Below are 17,931 nucleotides of genomic sequence, written 5' to 3' on the forward strand. Positions count from 1 at the left end.
GTCTGTGCCAAAGGCACATATCACAAAAAAATTACACGGAAAATATTAGGTGCTATTTCCTTGTGATGTGCACCTTTAAAAAAGTAATTTTACTCCTTCATGTTTTCTGTTCCCCTCCCACCTTCTGTTGTCTAGCTTGCTTTCAACTGAATAGTCCCTGCAGCAAAGGCCAGGTCCCCTTTCAAACTGGTGAAGCATCTACCAGTCTGGAGTGCAATCTTGGTTGACCTCATCTGCACTGGCCTAATGAAATAAAACTAATCTCAAAAGAATCAGACAAGAAAAAAAAAAATCTAGAGCAATTATGGGGTAGCATCTCGCAGCTAGTTCAGTAATAAATTCATTGTAAGGTATTAAAATAAAAGGCTTTCTTGAAATCATCCTCTAGCAACTACTTAATTATTCAGATGTGCAGCCAGACAACAAGAAATTAATTTTATTACAGAGATACCGCGAGTTCATTTAGATCAACATTCCCTACTTTCACTGACCCACACTAAACAAGATTGAGCAAGTGTCATATTGAGGGTAGTATCATACCTTGCTTTCTTGTCAATCTATGCCATAGCAAGAGTAATTTTAGTTTATCTTCACTTCTGATAGCCACACACAATGCTAAGGGATCTCAGGAGCAACCTAACTGCACCAAATATTAGAAACAATTGATGTACATCAGCCCCCTGAGCTGGAAGATAAGGACGGGGAGCAGAATGAAGTGCCCACAGTCCAAGGGGAAATGGTTAGCAACCTGCTACACCACTTACACACCCACAAGTCTATGGGACCGTGTGGGATCCACCCAAGGGTACTGAGGGAGCTGGCAGAAGTGCTCACCAAGCCACTTTCCATCATCTACCAGCAGTCCTGGCTAACCAGGGAGGTCCCAGTGGACTGGAGGTTAGCAAATGTGATGCCCATCTTCAAGAAGGGCTGGAAGGAGGAGCCGAGGAACTACAGGCCTATTAGCCTGACCCCGGTGCCAGGGAAGGTCATGGAGCAGATCATCTTGAGTGCCATCACGCGGCAGATACGGGACAACTAGGCGATCAGGCCCAGTCACCATGGGTTTATGAAAGGCAGGTCCTGCCTGACCTTATAACCTGATCTCCTTCTACAACAAAATGACCTGCTTAGTGGATGAGGGAAAGGCTGTGGATATAGTCTACCTAGACTTTAGTAAAGCCTTTGACACCGTTTCCCACAGCATACTCCTGGAGAAACTGGCTGCTCATGGCTTGGATGGATGCACTCTTCACTGGGTAAAAAACTGGCTGAATGGCCAAGGGTTGTGGTGAACGCAGTTAAATCCAGATAGTGGCCGGTCACAAGTGGTGTTCCCCAGGGCTCCGTATTGGGGCCAGTTCTGTTTAATATCTTTATCAATGACCTGGACGAGGGGGTCGAGTGCAACCTCAGCAAGTTTGCAGACAACACCAAGTTGGGCGGGAGTGTTGATCTGCTTGAGGGTAGGAAGGCTCTGCAGAGGGATCTGGACAGGCTGGATGGATGGGCCAAGGCCAAGTGTATGAGGTTCAACAAGGCCAAGTGCCAGGTCCTGCACTTGGGTCACAACAACCCCATGCAACGATACAGGCTTGGGGACAAGTGGCTGGAAAGATGCCTGGTGGAAAAGAGCCCAGGGGTGTTGATTGACATCTGGCTGAATATGAGCCAGCAGTGTGCCCAGGTGGCCAAGGTGGCCAACGGCATCCTGGCCCATATCAGAAACAGCGTGGCCAGCAGGAGTAGGGAAGTGATCGTCCCCCTGTACTCGGCGCTGGTGAGGCCGCACCTCAAATACTGCGTTCAGTTTTGGGCCCCTCACTACAAGAAGGACATGGAGGTGCTGGAGCGTGTCCAGAGAAGGGCAACAAAGCTGCTGAGGGGTCTGGAGCACAAGTCTGATGAGGAGCGGCTGAGGGAACTGGGGTTTTTCGGCCTGGAGAAGAGGAGGCTCAGGGGAGACCTTATCACTCTCTACAACTACCTGAAAGGAGGGTGTAGCAAGGTGGGTGTTGGTCTCTTCTCCCAAGTGAGTAGCGACAGGACAAGAGGAAATGGCCTCAAGTTGCACCAGGGGAGGTTTAGGCTGGATATTAGGAAAAATTTCTTTACTGAGAGAGTGGTGAAACACTGGAACAGGCTGTCCAGGGAGGTGGTTGAGTCACCATCCCTGGAGGTTTCTAAAAGATGTGTGGATGAGGCACTTAGAGTCATGGTTTAGTGGTGGACTTGGCAGGGTTAGGTTAACAGTTGGACTTGAATGATCTTAAAGGCCTTTTCCAACCTAAATGATTCTATGATATTTCTATATAAATTCACAAGGTCTTTCATGGAGTATCTCTGTCCTACTTGTCATCTCATGTCAGTAAAAGATTAACTTCTGTTTCTCACCAAGCTATGATAACAACCTCCATTATCCCTTTTTAAGTTTTCAAGTAACACATTTCTCAAGCTAGTGAGAGGTTCTCCATAAAAATCCAGTCACCACAGTTTGCCTTCACACCCACTCTTGATGTTCTATGTCGCTCTTTAAAATAAAAAAAAAACCTTAATGAATAGATTGCCTGAAAATTCAAGCCATCATCAAGCTGATCAATACTGATCCAGTATTTTCTTCATCTGTTTTTAGTTGTCTTGCAATTAGATGGTAAGCTCTTTGAGACAAAGGACATTCTTTGTTTTGGATGGCACCTCACCCAATAGATTCATGGTCTATGACAATGGCTTTTAAACACAGCAAAACTACACACAAATATATTACTTCAATGAAAATGGATGATCCTTCTCAAGATATATTTTTAACTTAATTCTAATAGTAGTGACAAAATAAATTGTAATTTATCATTCTACTGTCATAACAGAAAAATATACATACATGCTCCTGCGCCAATAAGGACTCCTTGCTCATCACCTTCATAGCATATACATCACCAGTAACTTTCTCTCTTACTACTTTTACATCGGCAAAGTGACCACAGCCAACCACACTCTTTACTTCAAAATCCTTCACACTGGGTTGCAGTTCCCTTAATTCAGCTATAGTCTCTGCATCTATAAAAATAACACACTTATTTTTACATTAGCCAACTGGCATCTCATAACGAATACAACATCATAAATGGGGAATAAAACAAAAAAAACCCCAAACATTTTGTTCCAGACTCTCAAGAACTGTTAAATCATTCCAGAATATGTTTCTTAAAAAAACAGCATGCATAAGAACTAGAAAAAGACTGTATTAATGCATAGTTATGACTGAAATATGGTACATACAAAAGAATCAGGAAATGTCAAGACAGTTCCCATAGCAACCAGAACTCTGTCCCATTCATAACATCATAGGCTGATAGCCTCTTTTTGTTTCTATTTTCTTTCCAATTGTCCTTTACCAATACAAAGTACATTCTCTAAATATGAGGGCTTTACCCAGCTGAGTTCTACAAGTCATGTGGCAGGGTTTTCTCCTCTGCCTGTGGGAGGCACTAGTCTATTGTCTAACATATTACCGTAGCCATTTATTTCAGATATTCAGTTCAAGTTTTCCATTGACTAGTTTCAACCAGCATGCACTGTGATAATCAATTGCTCTCTGTAGATTGTTCAAAAAATTCTTCAGACTAACAGAAAATTACTTTTTGCTAATAACATCTAGAAACTGTTGGATGGATTTGTTATAGAGGCCATGACAAGTTACTTTTAACCAAATGGCTTTTTAGTGTATCTTAAGAGAAAAGTTGATGAACCTTTTTTTTTTCTCTTTTCACCAAAAAGAATCTGAGCACAGTTATCAGTAAAAAATTTACTCCATAAGAAATAATAGTTCTGAAGCACAGAATTATTATTTACAAGTTACACATGCAAAATTCAGATAACACATGGAATCCAGAAGATTACTTCAAGCTGAAAGAGCCAAGGATTACCAAATTCCTTTCTAGAATTTTATATTTTTATATATATCTATATATCTGTATCTATATATAGTCACTGTCCTGCTCTCAACTTCTGACATCCTTCTGTTGTGCAGACTTGGAGCTTTGCTGCATGCAGTACTCAGGCACTTTTAAAGAAAGTGCCTCCTCAACTCTAAATATAGTACAGACTAAGAAGGATGCACATTCGAGTAACAGCACTTCAAAAGCCACTTGCATTTGACCTTTTTGGACCTGAACAAAGCCCTACTGAGATTGCCACGGTCCCCTTTGCAATGTTGAGTCTGTCCACAAAAAGTCTGATGCTCAAAGTCCTGGGTTACACTCATTAATGAATCAAAGCAACAAAAGGATTGTTTAAACATTCAGATTCTTAAGAACTGTCTTTTAAAATGACACCTGAAACTAGTCTAAACAAACTTACACTTCTTGACAAAGTTGCCAACATGTTTGATTTTCATTAAAGCAGGGTTTCTGCATTCTTCAAAAAGAACGAGTAAAGAATCGAGGATGCCTTCCCGGGAGAGAGGAGACATCTGCTGTTGAGTCACAAAGAGTGGCTTCCCCTGGAAAAAAAAAGAAGCAACAGCAGATGGAGTCTCAGACAACAATGAAAATCCTCAAATCAATAACATATGTATAGAGCAGATTATATATTATCTATTTAAAAATCACTACTTCAGAAATCAGACAAATGATGCAGAAGCGTGAGGTAAATGTATCAACTCACTATGCCTCTCTGTAATAGCCATTACAGGTATTTTACTTTTAGACAAAGCAATCCTTTAAAGATTGCTAAAGTTCAAATCACAGCTTTCTTGAAACTATCTACATCCTACTGATTACTCTGATATGACTGCTTTTGTCTTGACATTGTACCATGTGGGTTTTTTCATGGTGCAAATAGTTTAAGCAATTAGTATCAATATTAGCTTTAGAAGGAAAAGCTGCTGAACCTCAGATGATCAAATAGCAGCTGGTTAGGTAAATCCATCTCATGACAAACCCTCAGCTACATCACCCATGAAAAAACTGAGGATTACAGGACACAGAATGCAATATTCCATCTTTATGTGGGAAAACCCACTCAGGCTAAAACGTTAACAGATACACACAAATGTGAAAACAGCTGCTATCTACTGAACTTTGTGCAAACTAGATACACGCTTTGAACTTCAACAAGTATCCCCTTCTTTTACCCCTTCCTCCAAAGAACCACACAGGCACACTTTGAACGTCCACATGAACAAGCAAAACTGTGTTTTGATATGCTGGATACAGACACAGACGAAACCAAGATCGGTAATCCCACGCCTGATGCTCTTTACCTGAAAAAGCAGATTTAGCCGAGAAATTCGGCTGGTGATGGGCTCCATCGGTCCTACCTCTACCGGATTTCGGGCGCCGCATTTAAACTTCAACATCTTTACAGATTATCTTGTAGAAAAGATCACCTGAAAAAGAGAACCGAGACTTTCAAGCAGATACAATAAAAAAAGGGGATGAGAGGGGCATAATTTAAGCAACGCTTGTATTTCCTTGGAGACAAAATTTATTAAAACTAGCAAGTTTGAACGCATCCGGAGTGTAGCAGCAATTAATGTCTTTTCTGGGAAATGCGGGGAGCGGGAAAAGCTGCAGACGGAAAACAAACCCTGACGGTGCAGAGCCCCCAGACCGCAGCGTTTGTGGTTCGCGGAGTCGCTCCCCGCGACGCAAGAGCCCGCGCTCCCACAGCCGCTGCCCCGGCCTCCAGCCATCCCACAACCCCCCGCGCCGCTCTCCCCACCTGCCGCCCCGTTTTACCGCCATCCAGGTTTGAACGGAGCGAAGGGCGTATCTCGGCGACCATCACTTCCGCTGACGCGCGCCAAGCGCCCCCTCCTCAGCCAATCCCGAGGCCGGTCTGGCGGAAGCGCAATCGTCACGAGGCGCGGCCTCCCTAGAGGCGCGGCCGAAGCCCTTGGGGACGTCAGCGGTGCGTCACTCCCCCCCAGCGGGGCGGGTGCGGGAGAGCGGTTAACGGTTTTAACCGTCAAGTTGGCGGTCTGTCCGCCCTGCCTACCGCTGAGGGCGCCAGGGCCGCAGGAGGGGCCGGAGGCGCGGGGCTTCTCCCGCCCCGCCCCGGGCCTGGCAGCCGCTCGGTCACTCGGGGCCCGGTGGGGTGCGGAGCCCGCGAGGGGCTGTCGTTGCTCGGCTGTTGGGGGAAGCGGGGGAGGTGAAGGGAAGGGCAAGGCAGGGCCCCTGCAGCCGGGCGTGAGCTGTGCCAGGTCGCGGCTGTGGGATGCTGCCGTGTGCTGTCGCTGAGATGCTGCTCTGCTCTCACGGGTTTGTTCCCGTAAAGCGTACACGTCCTGTATTTTACCTCTTCGTGGTTTTTTGTTCTTTGCCAAATCTTAAAAGGCGAAAATGACTCATTCTTAATAGTTCTGACTGGAGCTGGTTCAACCGTAGACTAGACGTCATAGCTGGCAGCAGCTAACTGCCAGGTAGGACAGCCAGAGGGGAAATAAAAATGTTTTCAGAAGCTTTAAATTTTCTGCTCTAAAATGCTTATTTGACCGTTATGTCCCCTTTTTTTTCTTTTTCCTGAGATATGTGACCATTTTATTCACATATAGCGTAATTAACTTTCAAGTGAGGCATTGGTGAAAATGTTCCAGCTCGGCTTCCCCTCCACAGTGCCTACGTGCTGTCCATCAGAATGCTAAGTGGAATGCAGCATGACCTTGTTTAACAGTGGATCAGTGCAGTGATGTCAGTGGAGAACATCAGCGTGAAGCATTGATGCTATCTGCAAACATCACGGATATGCAAAACACAGAATGCTGTTTCCAAGTACAGTTCATTGTTACACAGTGTCTTGGCAGGATTTAAGCTGGTAACAGCAATCTAGGTGTTGGGGTTCCTTAAAAATGATCATGTTGCTGTGTAGTGACATAAAACAAGATGGTTTGCTATCCAGCAATCATTTTAATTATGCTAATACTGGCTTGGCATCTAGCTGATCAAGTAATGCACTGATGGATTATGACTTTATACAAATCGTTCTACAGATTTGTGTTTCCTTCCACCTCTTGCAGTCCACCCCTGGAACACTGACATATTTTCAGTGTATTTCTTGTCTCAAACTTAACATATCTGGGTTCATTTCAAGTTATTAAACCTGAAAGAGTTCTTAAAATCTAATTTATCGTTCACCACCTGCACTGCCAATCTGCTTTTTGGATTCCATTCAGGACTCTGTCATTGTCTATGTCTCATCCGCAACTGCATTGCACAGGAGAGATCAGCTCTTAAAAAGAAATGCGATAAAGAGCTTCCTTTTCATAAGCCGGTCAATTTTCATGCTAGTGCATTTTAGTAAAATACCACATCCTGCCTTGATATTTGGAACCCTATCACATCTAAGGATACTCTGTCCTAGATTTTGGACAAGTCTCATTCTCTGCCATCCAAACTAAGAGGAGAACTTTAGGTTCCTCTGCCTTTCACCTTCTGCACAAATGCCGTTAGCCCCCTTTTTTTTAACTGTCAAAATTACTGGTAAATATCCACGCGTTTTCTAATGCCGCTTGAGACATTACCATGTCTGTACATTAGATTAGATTGAGAAAGTGGGGGAAGCAAAAGAGTTGGGTTCTCTTTCTGACAGGTCATTTCCATATTGTGTTCAAATAACAAGGTGTGGCTGATTCCATCTTTTCTGCAGGATGGTGTAGAATAGCTGTTCTACGAACTGGATGAGGAGATGGGTCATTAAAGGTTTCATCTCATCCGCATTAGGCTACCCTTTCCCTTCTGCAACACGAACACTACTTCTGGGTCTCCCACACAATACCCCAAATTGGTTTGACCAGCCAGGTGCATTGCATGGCCCTACTTAGCTAACAAGTCTGCCTCAGTTATCTAACTGGCCTCTCGACTGCCAAGCAGGTTCAACTAGAGTATGAGTTCAGTTGCTACGATTTTCATGTATAAACACTTAACTTTAACTTATAAAAACTTAAGTTTCCCAAATAAGATTTCCTTGTTTGTGTATTGTTGAGTGCTTGCAAGCAAGGAAGCTGGCTGTTAAAAGCATTCTTTGGGACAGATTCAGTTTTCCTCAAAATTTAGGTGAGGGCTCAAGTTAGATCAGTTCCTTCAAGAAGGTCCTTCAGCACATATTTTGCTAGAAGCAGCCATGTGGTAGAAGATCACTTACTGTTTTTCCTTCTTTGTTGCTATGTAAAAGACTCACATAAACAAAAATGTCTACTAGCAAAATGATACAGTAGCATAAAAACACAGCTGCACCAGAACTGTTACCGAACATTAAAAAAAGAACCCGAAGTGGCAGATGGAGGGAGTAGAGGAGAGAGAGAAAAGCTGTGCAGTTTCAGTGATAAAACCTCAGTATCCATTTCTGATGTCTCAGGTAAAAAATAAATACCTTTTCAGAAGAATACGTATTTAGTTTTTCTTTAAACTGATGATCTGAAGTCTCTGGAGTGAAAGTGATGATTCCTTAATACTTTTCATGTTTTTATCAAGAGCAATCATAGTACACTACTTCTTTGTCTTTATAATGGTCAAATGATATATTAGATCTTGATCTTGGCAGCTACTGCTGTGGAAAACCTCACTTAACTTGAAGGATCGTCAGCAGACCTGCAATAGTACAAAACAAGGGCTTATTCCTTACTATTAAATTAATAGGTCATTCAAAAGCATAACAGAATAAATAGCTCTATGATTTTCCCTAAACAGGTCCCAATATGGTGCTCAACATGTTTTGACATCACACTATGCATTGAATTGGTTACCATCTGTTTAGCATTTTTTTATTATAAGAGTAGGGGTTTCCCTTTATTTCCTTGGCCAAAATTCTCCTTCCTCATGCTGCTGTATAGTGCACCAAGGTGACCGTGTTCCAAAGGTTGCTTGTCACTGTAACACCCTTCAGGCTTGCTCGAGGTCTAAGACACTAGGTAAACGTAAAAGTAAGAGATTAGGCATGTAGGTATGCCAACTTCTTGCCAAGAACCTGGCACTCAGATTCTCATCCAAACTATCATCACCATATTTTAATGGGCAGAGAGATGCCAAATCCCCCCTAACACCACCTGGCTGTGAACTGTATTTACAGCAGCATCACTCAAGTATTTTCATCTTTGGAGCAGCAAGACACTCGTGACTGCTCCCAGGAAGCTAACTTCCTGAGATTTACATGTGGCTAGAAGGTAATAGAAAGGGTTTGTGCTATCACAATTCTAAGAGCTAAGCATGACCAAAAAACTCCTGGTTTTTTGGTCCTACCTTGGAAACCTCTTCAGCTCTGTTGTTTCCAAATTTTAATGCTAATCCACTCATGCAGACTGGTAGCAGTTTGCAACCTAGGCTTCCAGAGTATGTGAAGCCCAGAAATAGATCGTGTTCTTCAGTGATTCTTTTGTTGAATGCTATGGCTGGCCTTTACCATAGCCAATCTATATGCGTATGAAAACAAAAAATGAATCATCCCTTGTCAGCACTATTCCTTTCTCTAATTTGCCAGTATTTAAAAGATCCTCTAATAAACCAAGATCTTCCTTTTTTTTTTTTCCTAGCCCTAACTGTGATTATAGCTGGGTTATCACTTTCTGCATCAAAATAAAGGGTTAAACTTGGCTGTCATAAACCCTTGCTAATAGTAGCTCTCACCATTGTTTAAGGGGACCTAAATAATCCTTAGATCCTAAGCACATTTTTTTCCACTTTGTTTCCCCAAACTGTCACAAAATACCCAACTTAGATGCAATGGTCACGCACACTACAGGGGATATAAATATTTGCACAATACATCTTCAGGAATAAGTGTTATGGAAGAGGTAAGTAAATTCCTTTTCAGAGAAAATATGAAGGCAAAGAAAAATAATCACCAGGAAAACAATTATATTGCCTTTCCTGCAGTATTTTTAATTTCCTCCTTAGAATTTTTGGAAAAAGACCACTCTGCAATCATTCTCCTAGGATAAACCGAATGGAAATGAAACTTTAAAAGACCTAAGTAGCTGTTAGGTGTTTCTTCCATAGACTTTCACTAGAAGTTAGGTACAGAGCTACATCTGATAATATTCTTCAAGGTTATTTTGATTGAAATATTAAAGGCCTTTTTTGTTTATATTAGCAATATGCTAATAATAGTATTATATAAGTGCTAATGTTCACTGGGTTTTTTTATACATTGTTTCTATTTTATTTATATTTACAGGAGTAAAATCCATTAAAATAGTGCTTTATATACAAATGGTAGCTTTCCTATTAGATACATAGCCATCATCTATCTTTTTATTGATCTACAAAAATGCAAACATACATGTGATGCTCTTCAGATCTAATCCCAGTTCTGAGGATTCCTCATTCCAGCACACACTGTTCAGTGACTACCTGTGTTTTCTTACCAAACTCCCCTGACATTACAGCCCTATGCTGAATTTCTCTTTAAGACACAACATAATCATGCTAAATTTCTGGTGTGACCAAAATGAAATGGTAACTGAATTGGGCCAATAGCAATCCTTTTTATATGCAAACTGAGCGTTTAACCACCTGAAAGTGAAGCACTTTTTTAATCCTAATTGTCTTCCACATTAATTTTTTTTATATTTATCCTAAAACAAATACCTCATTACTTACTGGAGAAATAATTTATTAATTTTTAGGTGCAGTGAAAAGCAAATGATCTTTTACATATCTCAGCTTCAGGCTTCCTTTGTGCTATCACAGGAACACCCCTGATTCCACAAAAATTGTTTTATAGAAAGCAATTTATTAAACCTCACGATCTGTCAAGACACATGAATATTGATGTGTTCACATTAACATCTCCTGGAACAGCTGAAAACTAAATTTGTCATGACTTAATGGGAATTATATGTTGCAGAGCAACAAGTGACAGGGGCTTAATTAAAGCAAAACTGACAAAGTATCTGAGCAACTATAATAAACGTTTTGTTTTAAATGTAGCTAAAGAACTACTTGCATGTTGTCACTGATGTGGAAAGGAAGGCAATGTTGAACTCTGTTTTAGAAGATAAAAAAGATAAAACCTAGAATGGGACAGGTGCAGTTTATCATCTGGAAATTGCTTATAACAATATACTCAATTACTCTGGAATTTAGATATGGAAATCATGTAAAAGATGGCCATATCAAATTATATTTTACCTGGATTCCAGAAGAAGTTATGAACTGAGATACCTTTATAGTGAAGATACCAAATTCTTTTGAGACCACAATTAAAACTTATTTTTAGAATTTAATCTTAGGTTGATTCTAGGACGAATGAATTCTAGATGTTCACAGGAGGACTTTTTCCTTGCCTTAAAATTAACGAACAATAATTTGCTTGCTTGTGGGATGGTCATCGGCGCTTCATTGCTGTGTGTTGGAATTCCATTTAGAAACCTGGCCTTCCCCACCCTCCTGTGGGCTGCAGAACATTGTGTATGCCGATTTGTGGTGAAAGAATTTCTGACTCAGTCTAGTCCATGCACTATATTCGGAAACTGGAAATCTGACTGTCATCAAGGCAAAGAGCTCAAAAAGATTCATTCTGTCTTAATATAAGTAGTAGTCTCTTAGCAGATCTCTGTCCCTGAGATCAGCCAGAAACAGATATGTGCCAGACAGACATCTCCCTATCCAATATTGATGAGTAGCAGAGCCATGCACGCCCATAAATCTCTTTGGCTGACTTCCAGAAAGGTGTAAGAATACGAATTAATTTAGGAGTTAGCTAGATGGCATTGAAAGATACTCATATGTCGCTATACCATTGTGATTTTGGGGAGAACAGGTCTAGTTATTGTTTGGAGTTTTCTGGAACAAATTAAGGTTAGATTGATATTGAAACTACACTGTGTAACAAAATGGCAGGCTGCCACCTGGGGAGGGAAGCATTGCTAAATCAGTTTTCCACTGGAGTGGAAAACAACCCCCTTTTTGAAACAGGGATGTTTGTTAGTTTGGGTTTTTTAAAATAGGTCAGTTCAATGCCAGTTGTAAACGACAATTCAGTTGGGAAGAGCCTGCTCATATCAAATCCACACACTGAGGCAATTGCTCCAGTCGTCTCTGCTGTAGAATTCACTGGGAAGTATAAGGTGCTTTTGTGCAGCCCACTGTTGCCTGACAGATGTAGCTACAACGTACTACAGAGCTCCAAGATTTGTTATCTAAAAGCAAAATAAAACCATTCGCTCTTACCTACAGTTTAGTAAAACAAATACTGTCAGACTGAAGCATCAGAATTAAGTGTTAAAATAGATTAAACAAAAGATGTCTGTTAAAATTATGTAAGCTCTCTTTTTAAAAAAAAAACTTTTTACTAACTCTGGTGAACTAAGATACAGAGGTAGACTTGGCTTCTTCATATAACTGAACTTGAAAGAAATTCTGTCTTTTTTCTTTTGAAGATTTATTCCAAAAATTCCAGTAAACAGTAATCTGTGCACTGCAGCCTTATAGGCGTGGTGGCAAGAATGAATAGGGTAGAAAAGAACTATAGTAGCACTTTGTTCAGGGTATAAATAAAAACATCAGATAAGGCAATGACGGCTTTAATGTAGAAGGACTCTTCCAGGTAAGACTAAAAGAAATTTAGGTATGATTGCCTGTCTATTTTTTAATTTGGAATCACGATTTTGGTACTTTACAGATTTAAGATGTTCTTGCTCTGAGTGGGTGTGTTCATTCCTGTCTTGAGGAACTCAGCAATGACAGCCTACATGTTACTTTATTTAATTCTTCTAGAATTAGTTCTATACTGTTTGCTTGAAGGACAAGAAATACTTTACAGTGACTATTGTGGGATTCTGATTTTCAAACAGCTTTTCCATGTTAAGAATTGTGATGAATAAGTGATTAAGAGATAACACTGACAAACAGTGAAGTAACAATGTTCATATAGGGATTGAATGACAATTTCTGGCTGCTCTGGAGGTCTCTGCATGGTCAAATCACTCTTTTTGGAGTGCTGTTCACCATTCCTGATGTGCTATTGGCCTGGCTCACATTGTTCTCTTATGCTTTTAAATTTCCTTTGCTACCTGGAAGGAAAAGGCTACAAAATCAGTATATTCTTCCTCAAACAGGAAAAAAAAAAAAACCGTGGTGGGAGGTTGTTGCAATGATGCAGTGTTCACGGTCTGCCATGGAATTGCATTTAGCCATTTTTAGCCAAAGGCTGGATGCTAAAATACAAGTCTTGAGTTTCTGTGGAATAAACATTTCCTGAAAAAAAAAAAAGGGTTAAGGCTACTTTTCTTTTTTCCTTTGTTTTTAAAGTACTGCAGATGGACTTACAGTTTTAAAAATCACTTTTTAATAAAAGGTGAGTTTATGCTACTGTTTCAAATTCCTCTATAATTGAACGAATTATGTAAGTACTAAGGTAGAATATTTTCTACTCTCTGCTTTTCCCATCACTCAGCTAACCAGTTTTCCTCAGAGCAATGAGTCTTGTGCATTGATTCACTGAAATTTTGAAATGGATCAGATGCAGCATTTATGAATTGTGCCGGTGGATGAAAACAGGTAATAGCAAATACTTCTTGGAAACAAAGAGAGAGGTGCAAACTTTTTGGGGCATATTAAATATTACAATTCTTAAACCTTTTAAACATGAAGCAGAAAATAGTCAGCTTTTCATACCAAACAATTATCAGAAAAAGCCTAATAGCCAACTTCAAAATGACAAAAAACAAACAAAAAAAATCTATGCTAAGTAATTGTTACTTGCTAGCAACTGTTCTAAAGCAGAACACCAGCTACCACTTAAAATTCTCCAGAAGACAGCAGTAAAAGCAGTGGAGGAGGCTGGGTTCTGCATCAATTCAGTCTACCATGAACAGATATTAGGAAATAAAGATTTTAGATTTTAGAATACAGGATGCTGGAATAAAAGAGTATTTGCACATAGGCTGCATAGTTTGTTGCACTTCTGTCCTCTCTATATTCTCCTGGGTTTCATACTGATACGTTTCAGTACCCCAGCATCAAAAGGTGATATATATCATCTAGTTCCTGTGAATGAGAACAGCTATTTCTCTCTTGAAAAGAGCACTTTAAATCCTACTGTTTTTCTGTTTTGCCAAGCTGGGATTCTTCAGCACCAAACTGAGACAGAGGTACAGACAGGCAATGCTGGCAGTGGTGTTCAACAGCTGTGTGGAGTCTGCTAAAGGATGACTATTCTAGAGCCAGTCTTCCCACCTTATATGTAGCCTCTTGGGGCAAAAATGCCATCTAGACATGCAAAAATATCCAATAAACAGGCTGATACAAGGCATTTATAAATGGTGAAGGTGCAGGAACAAGCCTGTCTCACCACCCTGTTGTCAACTGCCCAGCTGTGGTATGAGCAGGAGGACACACAACTCCCACAGCATGAATCGGGAGTACCAACACATCAGAAAATGGCAACTGCTAAATAACATTTTTCTTTTCATCCCTATCAAGTCTTTTGTAAGGCCCCATTTCTGCCCAAGCTGCATATAAATTGTATGTTGTTAGTAGATTGATGCTTTCTCACTTCATCTGCGCAGTGCTTCATGCCAAAACCACGAGACTGCAGGACTTCAATCGTAAAGAAAAAAATAATCAATAATCCTGGGCAGCTTGTGACGCTCAGTGACAGATTTTCACTGCCTGTATGACTATATTTTAATTTAGACAAAAATAGTTAACACTGCACTTGCATGCAAAAAGAAGTCATCTGCTTCTTATCTAATGTGTAATTCAATAATTCCTATAATTGATCTTCATTGACAGTTTATGCAAGCTCACTCACCCACACTGCACATATTGTGCTTCCTGACATAATTCCCAACATAGACTATGATATTTCAACAGAGGATGCTTGTTAAATCAGGTCAAACAAAATAAAGAATCAGAATCTGCTGCAAGTCCTTGCAGCTGTTTGTCTTTTCACCCTCTCCCTCCACCCCCCCACCCCCCCCAAAAAGAAGAAATCCAACTATTGGTATTTTTGTAATGGACTAAAAATACAAAAAACAGTTTTGTTAAATGTTGGTAGGCTTCAGAAGGAAAATACATAATCATTTTTTCTCTAGATGCTGGACTATTACTGTTGATAAGACATAACTGCCAGTCTTTATTGTTTCCACATGGTTCAGTTTTCCCTGGAATTGCCATATATATTCTAATGATCTGCTGAATTAAAAGAATTCTAAATCGGTTCCCAATTGATGAGACACTATTTCTGAGATAGGCCAATAAAGGACATTTTCTCTCATAGACAAGGCAACACAAAAATTATGGAGGTGATAATGGGTCTTCAGGTGTCTCAAAGAGTGATATGTAATTTCAGAGAAACACAAACAATAGATGCATTTTCCATTTACAATAATTGTAAATAAAGAGGAACATAATGTTTCTGTTTTATAAACACAATCACTTGCCTAGCCAGCATTCTCCAACTATTTCAAATGACTCTCATTCTCCAAAGAACTGAGATATAGGAAGACTTTAACAGACTAACGACTAATAGATGTAATTAATAGTAGCAGAAAGCCAGACAAAGTTAAATAGAAACATGCTAAAATACTAGACACAAAAGGCTGGAAGATCGTTTCCAGAGCATATGCTAGCACAGGGGAACCCCTGGTTTAATCTTCTATAAATACAAAGAAAACTCCAGCTTTTTAAACAAAGCATTATTTGAAGCTCAGTGAGGCACTTTTCCAAAGATGTAGATTCCTTTATTACAGATTCTCTTTCTAACTGTAAGACTAATTCTATAGCAGCTGAGCAAATGATTCCCATAAATAACCTCCTTCACCCACAAGCCTTTTCCCCCCATCAGCTGGGAGTAGGCTCTTAGGCTAACTCCTGACTGTACTGCTGGATGATTTTCCAATTTCTGATGGCTATAGCACTTCAGGTTAGTTATGCTACACCTTATTGGGCTAGTAAGTCATCAGGAGAAAAAGGGAAGCAACCAAGGGTGACGCATGTGGAGATGCAATAAAAATCACAGTAGCCTGCTCTTACCGTTCATGCCCACAGCAAGTTCCTAGGGAGGCTTCTACACAGAGAGGGATGTTGGTGTGCTCCAAAAAGTAAGACACTACTTCATGAGCTCTGCAAACATACCGTTTGATGTGGAAGCATCTTCTTTTTCTCACAAAGTAACTTCTGAAACACTAAACAAACAAAAACACTTGAAGGGCAAACCCATAAATATTTCAGTTATTTGTATATAGGTTACTCTTTGGGAGTTAAAAAATGGAGTAAAACTGTCACAGCGTGTATCTTACCTGTCACGGACACTGAATAGCACAAAACTGACCGAAGCAGTAGCAAGCATTACTAGCTCTGGGCCAGACTGTGTGGCACAGGCAAGCCATATAGCCTTTTTTGGGACGATATTCAATAACACTTTGGAAGGTAGTTGCTTCCCTCCCTTTTGGCCTTTGCTGAAATTTCTTCACTTAAATGTAAAATTGGGGAAGCAATATTCACCTATTTATGCAATGTCCTTGAATCAAAACAGTGAGGGAAAATATAAAAATCAGTTAAATTCTTCACATAAGACTACATCTGACACTAACATAAAAGAGGATGATAAAATAGGCAAAAATTATATTCATTTAAACTAAGATGTTATTTTAATAGTAAAGTGTTTCTGAAATTAAATATGTGGGACATAACGCAAGCTACACCACCACACTGAAATAATGCACTTAAGAAGACTTTTGATGACTCTTCCCGCCCAACAGGGCTGATTTCATGTGGTTCAAAAGATCTTGTCAGGCAAAGGTCTGGAAGCTTTATAAAACAACCTGATCTCCAAGACAGAGGAGTATCACAGTCCAAAGCACAACAGGTATGAAAAGGGCAGTCAGCCAAACCGAGCTCTGCTGGAGAGCCTGAACTACTGTAGAGTTTTATCATAGTCTCTGCATCTAAGGTGAAAGGCCATCAAGTAAGCAAAATATGCACACAGTCTCTATATACTTTCACAACAGCATGTCAAAGTATTCATCAATCCCAATGAATAATATTTGGCTTCATGTTTGTCACATCTCTCATTTGTCACGTTGCAGGTCACGCTGCTTTCACACACCCCATGGGAGAAGTTGACTGTGAACTCAGACCAAGGCTGCACTAAATGTTCATAAATGTCATTTCCGATGAGACTGAGCGTGCCTAGCCTCTGCAGGCATGGAATGCTAGAAAGCAAAATTAAAAATGGGAAACAAGAGTGGAAGATACTTTGTTATGGTAATGTGCATAGCTGAATTACACCCCCGTATAGATCATATGTGGGTGAATATTAGATTTAAGCTGTTAACTGAATGCTGAATATGTTGGTGGCAAATATGGTCTATGCACTTACTAAAATGTCTAGAAGTATGCAAAGCAATAATATGGGAAAGGCAAGACAGAAAGACAAAGGAAACTTTTAATCTTAAGGTTTATTTTTAGGTCATATATTGAATGAAGGTTTGGCTTTTCCATAGAACAACCACACCCATGCAGCAGAGCAAAGATTCTGATGAATGTGATACCCAGAGTATCACAACTTTCTCTATGGCTGTTTTTTTTCGTATAATGTGGTTAGTTAATTAGATCGCCATTGTTTTTTTTCATATAATGTGGTTAGTTAATTAGATCTTCTCTGATCAATCATTGAATTACTGCTTCAAAAGGCATGATGATACGATGAGAGTGCCTCACAGCAGTTAAACACTTTGATTTTTCTGTCCTAACACATTTACAGATAGTGTGAACTAGGTCCTCCCAGCAGGAATAAAGAAATACTTTTTTAAATTACAAGCACAATTTATCTCACAATTTAAAAACTGACCAGCAAAATTACTGTAATATGGATTAATTCTCTCCCTTTCTCCTTTCTGGTATTTAAGACTAATCACTTTCATGTTTTCCATGTGTCTTATGTTTTGATCTCAAGTGCTTTGGAGCTGCGACCTTCTCTCTCACTCATGTT

General features: G+C 40.1%; 1 protein-coding gene across 1 annotated transcript in view; it reads right to left on the bottom strand.

Moving 5' to 3' along the window:
• CIT (citron rho-interacting serine/threonine kinase) overlaps positions 1 to 5,641 on the bottom strand; it is a 73,761-nt gene extending 68,120 nt beyond the window's left edge. Inside the window, exons 1-4 of the mRNA XM_059827950.1 lie at positions 5,587 to 5,641; positions 5,261 to 5,386; positions 4,357 to 4,498; positions 2,879 to 3,054 (exon numbers count right to left, since the gene is read on the bottom strand). Coding sequence (XP_059683933.1) covers positions 2,879 to 3,054; positions 4,357 to 4,498; positions 5,261 to 5,356 — 414 coding nt within the window. The 5' untranslated portion in view covers positions 5,357 to 5,386; positions 5,587 to 5,641. The remainder of the gene's footprint in view (positions 1 to 2,878; positions 3,055 to 4,356; positions 4,499 to 5,260; positions 5,387 to 5,586) is intronic.
• Positions 5,642 to 17,931: the final 12,290 nt, after the last annotated feature.

This window comes from Gavia stellata, chromosome 21, assembly GCF_030936135.1.
Source record: "Gavia stellata isolate bGavSte3 chromosome 21, bGavSte3.hap2, whole genome shotgun sequence".
Classification (NCBI taxonomy): domain Eukaryota; kingdom Metazoa; phylum Chordata; class Aves; order Gaviiformes; family Gaviidae; genus Gavia; species Gavia stellata.